General features: G+C 38.8%; 1 protein-coding gene across 1 annotated transcript; it reads right to left on the minus strand.

Moving 5' to 3' along the window:
• On the minus strand, positions 1-12,360 carry R3HDML (R3H domain containing like). Its single transcript, XM_032218602.1, has 5 exons — positions 12,100-12,360; positions 9,533-9,651; positions 8,146-8,278; positions 4,501-4,616; positions 1-470 (listed from the first exon to the last, which is right to left on the minus strand). Exons 1-5 carry the CDS (start codon positions 12,358-12,360, stop codon positions 338-340), a joined length of 762 nt encoding a protein of 253 aa, XP_032074493.1. The 3' UTR covers positions 1-337.
• Positions 12,361-13,977: the final 1,617 nt, after the last annotated feature.

Consider the following 13,977-nt stretch of genomic DNA (forward strand, 5'->3'; position numbering starts at 1 on the left):
ATAATACTACAACAAATAAAGAAATCAGATTAAGAATGTAGAATAAACAAAATCTAAGAATTTATTCCCTACTTAAAATTATGAGAAATGCTGGCTCTTGATCATGTGTATGGATGTCAAAATATATTTGGAGCTGTATTATGGTATGGAAGATTGGAGAAGGGTGGATGGCTAGATAATTTATAAGAATGAAGGTACATTTATAAGTAAATAATTTTTAAATTAAAATTAGACATCTGTTTTATATTTGGCCCAATCTTCTGTCATCTCCTTCAGAGAGTATTCCTTCCAGAATTTCAACATAGTGAAATATGTTGTCAAAGTGCACATGCTATGTTCAGAACCAACCGATTCTGTTGGATTTGAATCCCAAATAACACATGTTGTTGCTGCAGGTGCCTCCATAACTAGGTGGGCAGGCTGAACAAGGTTTCCCCATTTTGTAAGGTGCTTCTCCTATCCAATTGCCCCTGCAAACAAAGAAAAGCAAAGCGCATGAGCAATATTCTCATCCTGGATGCTATCCTGGTGCATATTATTATCTTCTTTCTTTCTTTCTCTCTCTCTCTGTCTGACTCTCTCTGTCGCTGTCGCTGTCTCTGTCTCTGTCTCTCTCCCTCCCTTCAAGTTAATTCAAGTTTTTTATTGGTGTATGCTTTCATGCAGTGTTGTATCAGTTGGGCAGTGTTGAGCTCCAGGTTTTAGTGATCAGACAACAAATTTTCTGACGTTTCATTGGAAACCATGGCTGGCATTTTGACAGCAAATAGATCACATTGCCTCTGAAGATACAAGATACAGTTGCTGGCACAATGTCAGGAAATCTGTTGTCTAGATTAGTCGCTAAATGCTGACGCTCTTACACTTTTCTTGGCAAGAAGACAGCAGTTTGATATTGCCTTCTTCACAGGGCTAAGGTGGCATAACTGGCTCAAGATCACCTAGTTGGCTTTATGCCTAAGGTGAGACTAGAACTCAGTCTCTTGTTTTCTACTCGGGTTCCTTAACCACAACACCAAACACCAGACTCATATGAGACCCTTACAAACTAGTACACTATTCAGAATGATCTTTTATTTATTTATTTATTTATTTATTTATTTATTTATTTATTTATTTATTTATTTATTTATTTATTTATTTATTTATTTATTTGTCTTGTATGCTGCCCACTCCCGGAGGACTCCGGGCGGCTCACAAAAGACAAGGGAAAGGGGGGAACGAGACAAGATGGGAGGTATAGATAGCAATAGAAATGGAAATGGAAGGAAGCAAGCTTTATTTCACCCCCTGCCAGGGGTGTATTAACCATTAAGCAGACTACACACATGCTTAGGGCACCAGGCCCAAAGGAGGCAACACAAAGTTGAGAAAGAAGAAAAAAATTCAACAAACTTTGTTTGTACAGTTTTGTACAAAGGAGGGCGGCACCACAATTTGTCAGTGCATAGGGCACCAGTGAGCCTTAATCCGCCACTGCCCCCTGTATGGGAATTATTTATTATCAGAGAAACTCTTCTCCATAATACCTGCACATCACGGTTCAACAGGATCAATTGTTGGTCATGTTCACCATTGATACAGATTGGCAGGATAGAAACCCAAGCAAAAAGCAAACCAGAAAGATTAGCGATGCTGCTGTCTCTCTGCATTAGGAATAATTAAACACCTTTCCGCACTCCTATAGAAGGGATATTTTAACTTCCCCTTCACTGCAGCATATGCTATATTCTGCCATGCCCTCATACTGCTTTGTCTCATCACGTAGTTTAGGCAGTTTAAGTCATCCGGAAGTGTTCCAGTTTTAAGTGTTTTCTTTTTCTCTCAACACCATTTCTGCCATGGACGCAATCTGGCATGCCTCACCAACGATGCAATTGCCAATATGGTCAGTGGTTGGGATATGCCCAGCTCTGATGGGTCACTTTATCTTGCAATGACTATGCCTCTTCCCTTCCAGTCATTAATCCTGGAACCCTCCTAGGACTTTCATGGCCATTTTGGCTTGTGCTGCAAGAGAGACTGGACATAACTGGGAACAGGGCCTGAATAACCTTACTCAGGGCCAATCTGGCAAACTTCACTGACATTCAGGCAAGATTAACAGAGGCAGATCCAGAATAGTACATCAATCAGAGGTGCAATGAGCCAGAAACAATAGGCAAATTATGGGCTACTTTGAGTATTATTTGTTGAGTTTATTTTCTGTAGTACAGTAACGTGCAGAGTTTTTAAAGCAGTACTGGGAGGCCATACTCTAATAAATAAAGAAATTACATTACATGAATTGCTTCTTAAATGATAAGAATTCCCATACACTTTATCTTTAAATATGAAGGATATTTGAAAGTATATGATATTACAAGGATGGACAAGAGCTTAACTCTTTTCCCTCTGGCCATTTTCAATCCTCAATAATTCATTGCAAATTGGTTTCTTTCCTCATACACTCACATTTTACATGCAGATCCAGATCCAGAGAAGTCTGCATATATCTTTTAGTCTTTCTGTTTAGGCTTCTTCCCTTACCATTTTCCCCTCTCAAGAATATCTGTCAGTTGTCAAAAGGCACTATGGCAGTGATGGCGAACCTTTTTGTAAAGGCATGCCAAAACTGTGCGCGCCTGCGTGATAGCGCGTGTGCCTGCACCCACAATTCAATGCGCCTTGCCCACCTGTGCATGTGCATACGACCCCCACCCTGCGCCTGGGGAGGGTGAAAAATGGGCCCAACGGGCCAACCAGAAGTTCGGGAACAAACTTCCGGTTGGCCTGCTGGGCCTGTTTTTCTCCCTCCCCAGGTTCTGGAGGCTTTCCTGAAGCCTGGGGAGGGTGAAAACAGCCACCCCCGGCCCTCTGAAAGGCAGAAAATCATGTGTGTGCCAGAGCTGATGGCTCACATGCCAGCAAATATGGCTATGCGTGCCACCTGTGACACACGTGTCATAGGGTTTGCCATCACGGCACTATGGAATTCATCAAGAACAGTTCCTTAATACTCTGTGTTCTATATTCTTCTCTCCCCTATATCCTTATATTAACCTATACTAATCCTAATCTTGCTCTCTATCAATGATGAGTTCTTTTTAAAGTCAGCTTTTCTCAACTTAAAACTGAATTGTTGAAAAATGATACCTGTAATTCCCCATAATTATGGAAGGTTGCTATTTAATGTATTTGTATGACACTCAAATAGGTTACTTACTTTTTTAAAAAATGGTTAATTTTTTTAAAAAAATTTTTATGTCATATAGCATTTTAAGTATACATTCACATAGTTTATTCTTCTATAAATTTATCATTCTTATACATTTATTATTTCATTTAATAGGTTATAATATACAAATTGGGTTGCTTTATTTACCATCCCTTCTTCCTGTTGTAACACCACCTCATTTCCCCTTTCTTTTCTCCCGCCCTCCCTTCTTTCTTCCTTCTTCCTCTCCTTCCCCTTCCTTCTTCCCTTGCCTTTCTCCTGCTCCTCCTCTTCCTCTTCCTACTCTCTCTCCTTCTCTTCCTCTCCCTTCCATCCTCCTCCCCTTGCCTCTTTCTTCTTTTCCCCATCTTCCTTTCATGTTCTCCTCCTTTCTCTCTTTCTTTTCTATTATTGTAGGTATCTCTTTCCAGCTTCAGTTTATATTTCCTTGGGATGGTATTTCCGCAGACCCAAATATAATTTGATATAATTTCTTATTCCCTTACCTTCGCTAATCTACCCTAGCTATTTTTTCCTTCCCTTTATAGCTCGCTTTTGCCTGTATACTTATATATTTAATATTTTCTTTTCTATTTTCCCCTTTCCCCCCCTTTTCCATTTAACAGTGCATCGTCTAGGTTCTATATCTTCTCCCTATTTTATTTTCTAGTTTCCTTTCTCCAGCCCCAGGATGGCGAACCTACAGGTGGCACATGGATCCATTTGTCAGGGCATGCAAGGCATTGTCCTGTCAGCTGGCCAGCTCGCATGCATGTGCTGGCCAGATGAATTCAGCTTTTTTAAAAGCAATTTTTCGCCCTCCCCAGGCTCCAGAGGCTTTATAGGAGCCTGGGGAGGGCGAAAAGAGCCTCCTCCCCTGGAGGCCCTCCGGAGGCATCAGGAGCTTCCCTGAAACCCCCGGAGCGCAAAATCTCCGGTTTGCTCGTAGGATTGTTTTTAGTCCTTCGGAGGCTTCAGGGAAGCCTCCTGAAGGTCCCTGAAGCCTCCGGAGGGCCTCCAGAGGGCCCTTCCCAGGCTCCTATAAAGCCTCTGGAGCCTGGGGAGGTGAAAAAAGCATGCAAAAAATGGGGGGAGCACCTCTCATGCGTACTGGGGGGTCATGCGTTGCATTATGGGTGCGGCACGCCCGCGCACAACCCCCCTGCTCTCCCCTCTTATGGCACACGAGCCAAAAAAGGTTCGCCATCGCTGCTCTAGCCAATCATAGAATCTTCCCCATGTCTTCAAGTATTCCGATTCCTCTTTATCCTTTATTTTCATTGTCAACCAAATAGGTTACTTACTTGATGGCATAATTGCACACTAAGTAGACCGCTTGCCGCCATGTGTTTCCCCACACATTTATGTTGGTACAAGTGTGGATAGCACAGCCAATTCTGTTGCTGGAAGCCCACACCATCTGTTAGGAAGACATTAGCACATTTTTGTAAGAGAGTGGTAGATCCAAAAACAGAATAATTTACCAAAAACAATGGGATGCTTATCTTTTTACATAATGTGAAAGGCTTATTCAACAATAGTTATTAGCCATAAATGGAATGTTTACATACTCTGGATGATACTATTCATACCCCTCAGTTACTTTGGGATGTGGAAGCAGTAAGGAAATTGCTATTTAGTGATAACTGATATATAGTATTTCCTATATATCCATTTCCTATATATAGTGCATTTCAAGAAGCATTTGGCTGCCTGCTCAGGGCCTAGAAAACAGAACTATACAGATTCTACATTACAGAACTTTGATTTGTCTCAGCTGGACTTTTCCTATGTTCCTTTTATGGTATCCACTTAAGGTTATAGTCTAGGTCAGCCTTCCCCTAGTGGATATTCTCCAGATGTGTTGCACAGCAACTTCCAAAATTTACAGTCAATGGCCATGCTGACTGTGCATAATGGGTGTAAGAAAAGACTGACAAAGACTGATCTCTTTAAACAAACTTTGATGGAACTAATGATTAAAAGTTTCTGTAAAGAAAGCACTGATAATAGGGATGAGGGGAGGAAATATTCTTGCTTTCCCATGCTTAAAATTATGGAAAGATGAGATTACCATCTGGTGGATATTTAGTAGCATTTCAACACACCATTCTATTCTTGGACAAGCAGGAATAGGAAGAAAGGCACTGTTCAAAACATATATGAGTCAAGTGTTGCTGGTACCTTATTTTAGTTGTTTGTTTGCTTTTTGTAAAATATATTGGCTGCCCATCTTACATCAGAGTAACTCTGGCCAGCCTACAAACAATCATAAAAAATAAAGTACACAGAGCTAAAAGACATAAATAAAATACTACAAAAAGCCTATACTGTAGCCCAATTAAAAGATGGGGGGAGCAGGAGCAGGGGTTTAAATAATAACATATAGGTCCCTGTCCCCAGATAGAATTTTATCTCCATAGGACTTTAGCATCAGAATATAATGGAGAATGATAACTACCCCCACCCCCCAAAAAAACACCATTGGAGGCAAACATTGCAAGACAGTTGACAAATCTTTCATTTAAATCTGTATGAACTCTTAATTCCCCAGGCAGGAAACACTACTTCAAGACTGCCAGCAATTTTAATTGCCGCAGTCCCTGCATCATTAACAGCTTGATCCTCACGTGTTGGTGAATAATGTCGGTGAGTGTCTTGAAAAACTTTACTATGACTACCAATCTTATCCATATCCCTTTTTAAACGATTCCACTCATGGGGGGGGGGGGTAAAAGTTGATCTATGGAGGGCAACCCTAGTCATTAGGAACGAATGACTACTAGGGAGCGGAAGGAAATTTTATGAATATTTCCAGTGAAGGGTTCCATGTGCCATAAAGCAAGTGGCATTTGGCACCTACCATGTTTCTTTTACTTATTTATTATTTGTAAGAAAATCTGAAAGCAATGGATGAATTATTATTCCATTACTATTGTTTACCAAAGAAAAGTTGAAAATCATGGTAGTGTTGGAAGAAATGCCCAAGTGGGAAAAAAAGACACTGGATTCATGGAAGTTGCTTGGAAAGAAAGTTTAATGGTGGAAAGCAGGACCACATGGTTTGAGGTCCCAGGCAAAAAAGGGGATCACATGCCTGGAAGATTTTGAAGAAAAAGGGGGAAAGATGCTGAGAGAACCTGCGTTTTATACCCTCACTTGGGCGTCGCCTTGTAGCTTCCTGTTCCTTTCTAAGAAATGTATTCTGATTGGTGGTCAGACTCCCAGGGGACAGGAGTCTTAGCTAACTTTGTAGGTTGTTCCAGGCTTGGTTGAGCCTTGCTGGCTGATGTAATCTTCCCAGGTGCTGTGTAGTGAGATGGGTAGAGGGCTTTGGGCAATTCCTACTATAGCTCTGCCTGAGGGAGGTAGATCTTTATTATGTAGAATAGACTGGCTCAGGCCTTAATATCCGATTGACAAAGGTGGGGGGGTGCTGAGTTTCTGCCTCCCTTTTAGGGGAAATATTCTGCCCTTTTCAATATTTCCTAAAATATTTCAATTTCCTAGGAGAGGGGTGGGTGCTAACTTCTTACAGTAGAAAACTACAAGTGGAAGATGAAATGTCTATTGCATAAAATTCCACAAACAACATAGGGAGATTACACAATAAAAGATTTTCCTGCATGGACCCTGCAGGAATCATGAAAAAGGAGGTCTAATACATTAATTAATGTTGGGGTATTTTATTTCTGCTTTAAGATGGGAAATATTTGCTGATCCACTTTGGAAAACAAAGTAGCTCAAGTCTGAAGACATTTAATATTATCAAAGAATCATAGATATTCCTAGGTGGAAGCTTGTATGTGTTATTTCAGGCCATTCTGTGGGTTTTAGACAATTTGCTTTCCTCAGGTTTAAATAGAGACAGTTTCAAGTGTTCACGGAGAAAGAAAAATCATGTCTAGAAATGGGAAGAGTAAAAACAGGATTGCCAGATGATTGACTGAATAATCTGTACTACTAGATATAAGAATAAATGAATTGTCAGTGGAATGAGTTCATCAAATTGGCCATGTTCTTTGATGAAAGAAAAGTGGAAAAAGCATAAAATGAATAGTGCTAATGCCATAAATCAATTTTGGTTATGGATAGACTGATATACAGCTCATCAAGGGTCCTGGATAAGCATCCATCCAAAAAGGCATCAATTTTTTTTCTTAAGGATGTCTAAATGACCATTTCAGTATGGATGTAAACAGAAATGCCAGAAGTTATGTTTATAAACATCTGGATGATTCTTTCTGGCTGGACTGTGATAATTATTCATCCCCTTTTATGTCAACCTGTTGTTCAAACATTTTTTCCTCACAGTTGAAGGTGTATAATCATATGATTGATGTATAATCCTATGTTCCAAATTTTTGTGATCTCTTTAATGGATAAAGGAAACACTTTGAGATTGAATCATTTCAACAGGAAATAATACATTTCAAAAACAAAATAGCTGGAAAAGTATTGCATTGATGGAACTGCTTTATTTATTTAAAAAAGAGAGCAACTTGTGAATCAATGAAAGGAGGAATTACACCTTTGGAAATAAAATCTGTGTGAGAACAGTTTATTGAGATTTACAAACTATGTTTCTGTAATGTGGAATACACAACAGTATTTAGCCAATCTTAAACCAAATGGATTTTTCTTAATATTAAAAAAATCATCCATCCGTTCAACTTTGCTTACAAGCGTTAATATATGCACACACACATAAGGTGAATGAAAGGATCTGCATAAACTAATCTAAATGTCTTTTTTTTACTCCTTAGGCACAATATTGTTCTGTAACGTCTAGTTAACGATCTGTTGTGTTTTCAAACTGATGTCAATATGTTAAAGCTGCTCTTGGAAAACCTGGTTTTGAAAAATAACATAGACAATTTAAACATAAGTAAAAAATAAATAAATATGTACTTAACTATAATGACTGTAGACATAAAATAAAAATTTACCTGAGTATAATGGCTGCAAACAGAACCATTACATTTGGAAGGACATCTAGGCTTGCATTCATGGGGATAAGGAAATGTGTAGTGTTGCTTCTCATAATACCAAGATTTTACTAGGTCCATCACTGAATAGTACCTACAGAGGACATACACAGTGTATGAATTATTCATTTGTTTTCATAAGAGAAGCAAAGGAATCCAATATCCAAATCATTTGACAGGGGGAAATGGCATACGGTGCCACATCTATATCTTTTCTCCCCCAAGAGATCAAATATGGGTATCTCTAGAATTCACTACTAATATCTGCAATTCAAACACAACTAGACAAACTGGAAAGAGTCAGATAGATGGAAGGATTAAAAACCTCTGGATACCTTCCTCTGCCTCTTTTCTTGGCCCACCCCATTGTCAGGACAACTCAGCTGCCAATCAAGTAGCAATATTGGACAAGAGTTGTAGCTCTGTGGAGGAGCGAAGGCAAGATGGCTTCTGGGCAGCTGTGCAGCCAGAGGCCTTGTAAAGAAAAGGCTGAATACAAGAGCCAAAGCCCAGGAGTGAAAGTACAAAAGCAAATGAAAGGATAGATGAAAAGAGGCAATAGGAAAAGAGACTGCAGCTAAGAAAAATGAGAAGAGAGAGGAGTGTATTTCTTTCCCTCAGAATGACATGAGGCAAAAGTTCTTCAAAATGTTTCCCTCAATTGGAACAAAGCTTTGGAGGAAGACAAGAAGTGTCCAGATGTTCAGCCAGGAACAGACAAGGAGAAATGATGAAGAAAAAGCAAAGAAATTGACAGAAGTACAAAGCAGACATTAAAGAATTTATATGAAGCTTAAAACAAAAAATAGTTTTATTATTAAGATTCACTTCTACAATGTTGTAGGCATTTATAATTCACAATTTCTTGTTTTATTTGTAAGCTTTCCTTTTAAAAAAAAAACTCTCTCCCCCTCCCACCTCTACCCTTCCAAAAACTAAGAAAAGCAATATGCCACATCTATTATCTTATGACAAAGAGGAAGAAAAACTAGTGGGGAAAATAAAAAAGTCATTTGCTTAACATAAACACTGAAGAATTCACAAACTGCTTTTTATAAGGCCATGGAAAGGAAAAGGAACAGCTGAAAGTGTGCACAGGAGTGTGAATACTATAGCCATGCTTCCCATGTGGGTTATGTGCAGCCACGGCACCTATATGTATACTGAGATCATAAAGAAATGCATAGTCAGAAGACCATAGTTGATTTATTTGCTAAGGACTGAATAGAGGTGAACTACCTTGTTAATATGATTTGTTTTAATGAAGCAACTTCTCTGGAATTCTGCAAGAAGTTGGCTCCATTTGACATCACAAAACACCCAAGCATTGCTGAAATACATTCCTTACCTGCCAGAGTGTATGGCAAGGTTTTGCCCAATCAGTGTCATCAGTTGTGGAGGTCCATGTTCCCATAGGCAGCGTTTTGCCCATGCTTCTGCAGATCTGGCTAGCCTCTCATCCCATATCTTTCATGAGAAGTGAGAAAAACAAGAATAATATAAAAATCAACATATACCAGGCAGTTGGCTACCATATAGATGATTCATCACTCTGTCTTAGACTTGATGCATGCCACAGGACAAAGAAATATAGGACAATGCTAACATGGCCTGGAAGACAATGTTAGTATGAGTAAGATTTTTTCTTCTCTTTTGCAATTTATATTTCTTTAGGTATAACTTGGCAAGGGCAACTATTTGTAGTTGGCTAATCTAGAACTTCCTTCCTTCCTTCCTTCCTTCCTTCCTTCCTTCCTTCCTTCCTTCCTTCCTTCCTTCCTTCCTTCCTTCCAATATTGCTATATACAAACAATGAAGATTTATTTCTGAAGAATCTTGATAAATTAGTGAATCAGGAAAATCCTTGGACTTCATTAAGGCATTTGATAACATAGACCACATTTTTCTTTTTGATAAGTTAGAACAATGTGGGATAGAGGGGACCACTACTAGAAGGATTCACAGGATCCTGCTTGCCTGCTTACCTGCATACCTACCTACCAGCTACCTACCTGGATGACAAGAGATTTGGATGTTGATTGCTTGCTTACAGAGACATTTTGAATACTAAGCTGAGAATTGCTGGTAGTAGGTTGCCTATCTCTGGCTACAGAAGCATCAGCTATATATAGTAAGTAATATAAATGAATTTCAATTGCTTCATTTCAGGCTGAGAGCAGAAAATTAAAGATAATTTTAATGGATTTTAAATCATCTAGCTAAAATTGAGTATGCCTGGACATCTATTTAGCACACATTCTTAATGCAAGCAGATTTTATGTTTGAGTGAAAATGACCTTTCCTTTCCCCCCCCCCTCTAGCACAAAGCTATCCTACCATATTAGAGATCACCAAAATATGCAATTATTGTCCCCAATATTACCCGAGCATGATTTTAAATTAATATGGACCTTTTGTAAGAACACCAGTTATTCTACCTCCAGCTCATTTCACAATTATTCGTCATCACTGCTTCCAAACTCATAAATATGTAATCTATGAATCTAGTGCCAGATATTAAAGCATATTAAAACAAAAAGTAGGACATATACCGGTACTTTCAGATTTGATTTTAAAACATAAAACTGAATAATCAATGCTTTACCATATTACTAAAAGTTTCATAAATACTTATGTTTCTCTAAAATCCTGATGCCCCCCCCCCCACATATACGTAATTCTTACTTTACTCAAAAAGTGAACTCTACTCATGTGGAGGAAGCCTAAAAGGCCATTAACTTGCTTTAAACAAGGTTCAAATTGCCCCCATTGAAAATCAAATTGCCCCCCTGTGGGGCATGGCTCTCATCAACCACTGCTCTAAGGTAAGAATTTTCAATACAATAGCAGTGTTGGAAGGGACCTTGGCGGTCTTCTAGTCCAACCCCCTGCCTAGGCAGGAAACCCTATACCGTTTCAGACAAATGGCTATCCAACATCTTTTTAAAGACTTCCAGTATTGGAGCATTCACAACTTCTGGAGGCAAGCTGTTTCAAAAACATAACTCCCAAATGATTACTGAAAAAGATGATATATAGCTCATGTATCTTCAGAAATTTCCATTGCTACTTAACTAGGAAAAATGCAAGTATCTAACAACTTTTGTACACAAACACAACTTTAAGAAAGCACCTTAAGTACATTGATGTCATCCTCACATTTAGAATAGAATGGAATAGAATAGAATGAGTTGAAAGGGTCCTTGGAGGTCTTCTAGTCCACCATCCCCCCCTGCTTAGGCAGGAAACCCTATACCATTTCAGACAAATGGTTGTCCAAACTCTTCTTAAAGACTTCCAGCATTGGAGCATTCACAACTTCTGGAGGCAAGTTATTCCACTTATTAATTGTTCTAATTATCAGGAAATGTCTAAGTTGCTTCTCTCCTTGATTAATTTCCATTCATTGCTTCTTGTCCTGACTTTACTAAAATAGTTTGTCAAACTTTAAAAATAAAGCTTTGGGACAGGGATTGCAAATGTGAGTGCACACGCCACCTCCGTGCATGCGCAGAGCATCAAAAATGGGACGTGATGACTTCTGGGTGGGTGGGCGGAGCCTGTTACTGTGGGCGCCTGCAAAGGTAAGCAGAACAGCGATGAGGGGAAATCCACTATGCCATACGATTTAGATTAGATAGAAAGCAGGAAAACTGACAATTCTAGCTAATATAAATCGCACATCACAGTTGATTGTCAGAAATACCAGTTCGTCTGAACCGGTAGCATTTTTACTACCAGTTTGGGCAAACCAGTCTGAACCAGGAGCATTTAACCCCTGTTTTGGAGAATTGGCAGAACTTTTACACCACACCTCAAAGGAGCTGTCCACCAAACAATCAATTTACAGTGTATGTTGTCTCAGTGTCAATGTGCTGTTTCCAACCCCAAGTAGCAAGTACAAAAGAAACTCACCATATACTCCATGTTGGCAGCTGGAGGAGAAACTTGTGCCCGCACTTGATTATGATAGCCCAAAAGGGCACTCATTTCCCTGGAAAAAATATAACGCTTCCTGCGAATCTTTGATACTCCATGGATATAAATGTTTCTGGTGTCAGAGCTGCTGGAGGGATAAAGAAGGTCAGTAGTATTGGGCAGCATGAAGAAACTTGATTTCTGTATCATCCAGAAGATTAAGCCACTAAAATAGAACTGCACGCACAAAGGAGTCATTTTAGGATTTGCACACTTTTCCTCTTGAATCAATGTTTGATTTGGTTAATGCAATCAGTTTGGAGACACCTTCTTGCTTCCTCTGCTTTACGAACCTAAAATAATCACAGACAATGTTTAATTTTACATTTTACTGAAAACAAGACAAAATAATGAAATCTGAATTTCACTACACTAAAGACACTTAGAGAGTATAATGTTTGGCTAATTTGAATTAATCAAATACTTGAAATTAGCTGTGAAATGTCTAGAGGTGTTTTATCAGTGCTGCTTTTGAAGAAGTATTCCCCCAAGAATGATCTGAAATGCTCACATGTGCCTGCTAAAGTGATACTAATTAATAGAATACTTCCAAATCAGTTTACCCTTTGATTTCACAGGTAATAAATTCACTAAGCAAACCTGGTACATAACCTGAAATCACAATAGGCAAAAATATAAAACAAGAAAAACAGTGAGTTAAGAAAATGCAGAGGCTGTTTCTTATACACAGGGGAATAAAATCAACTTCTCATTCTTCTTTAACCCTAGGAAACATACTTATATTTTCTGATATTCCCCAAAGAAGCTAGTAAGAGGACATTCCCCAGACGACATACCTTGAAAGCTGTGCCAAGAACAGCTGAGAAATGTTAGTTGCTTCAGCAGCAGTTAACTCAAAAAGTGACCCTTAGAGAGAACCTACACACAGACACATGTGGCAGACAGATTTAAGACAACCAATTCCAAGAAGTCTTTGATGGCAATCTGACGCAAAATCTGCATCTGAACTCTTGCCTTCGGGAAAGTTTTAAAGACTGAAAAGTGCTCAACTGGGCAATTTATGACTCTTTCCCTGTGTACACATGGCTTTGTTTCTACCACGTTTCACTGCTTTTTAAGAGTTATGAGGTTGGAAAAGCTGCAACGGCTATCCAATTAATACATTAACACTGCAATCCTATACTTGTCTACTTGGAAGAAAACCCTAACTCTCCTGAAGGTAGAAATTGGTTAGGAAAACAAGGACAAAATCCATTTTCATCTAGATTTAGAAAGGTAAAATAGAAATACTCAGGTAAGCCATTTAAAATTGAGGGATCTATCTTCCAAACTCTTAGTTCATGGCATCGCTACTATATTCCCTTGGTTCAATTGGATTGATTTACTTAATTTCTTTGCAAAAAATTACCCATATCAACATTCCCATATTACTGGGTTTACTCAAAACATTTCTCTGTATCTCAGTATGCTCTGTGAATCAAGCCAATATAATTTATAAATAATGTTTATAGTTTAACATCTTTTGGAACCATACCAATAATTTTGAAGAAGATGGATACTATAGTTTTAGTCTATGATTATTAAAGCTGATTAATACTTTGCATATTATCTGAAATGAACTGACTCTGGTTTAATCAACAAACCACGGTTAACTATTGACCTTCTCTAAGGCTAGAGTCTAATTTCGAGTGAATCTTAGGATTTTTTTCATCCATCAGATGCCTTTCAAATTCCTTAAATGATCTTGTAGGTAAACCTCAGACCCCCCTGGAAGGATGTAGTAAGAATCTTTGGCTGGCTTTGTTGCCACGAGGTAAACCCAGTGGTGGGATTCAAATAATTTAACAACTGGTT

This window comes from Thamnophis elegans, chromosome 5, assembly GCF_009769535.1.
Source record: "Thamnophis elegans isolate rThaEle1 chromosome 5, rThaEle1.pri, whole genome shotgun sequence".
Taxonomy (NCBI): Eukaryota; Metazoa; Chordata; class Lepidosauria; order Squamata; family Colubridae; genus Thamnophis; species Thamnophis elegans.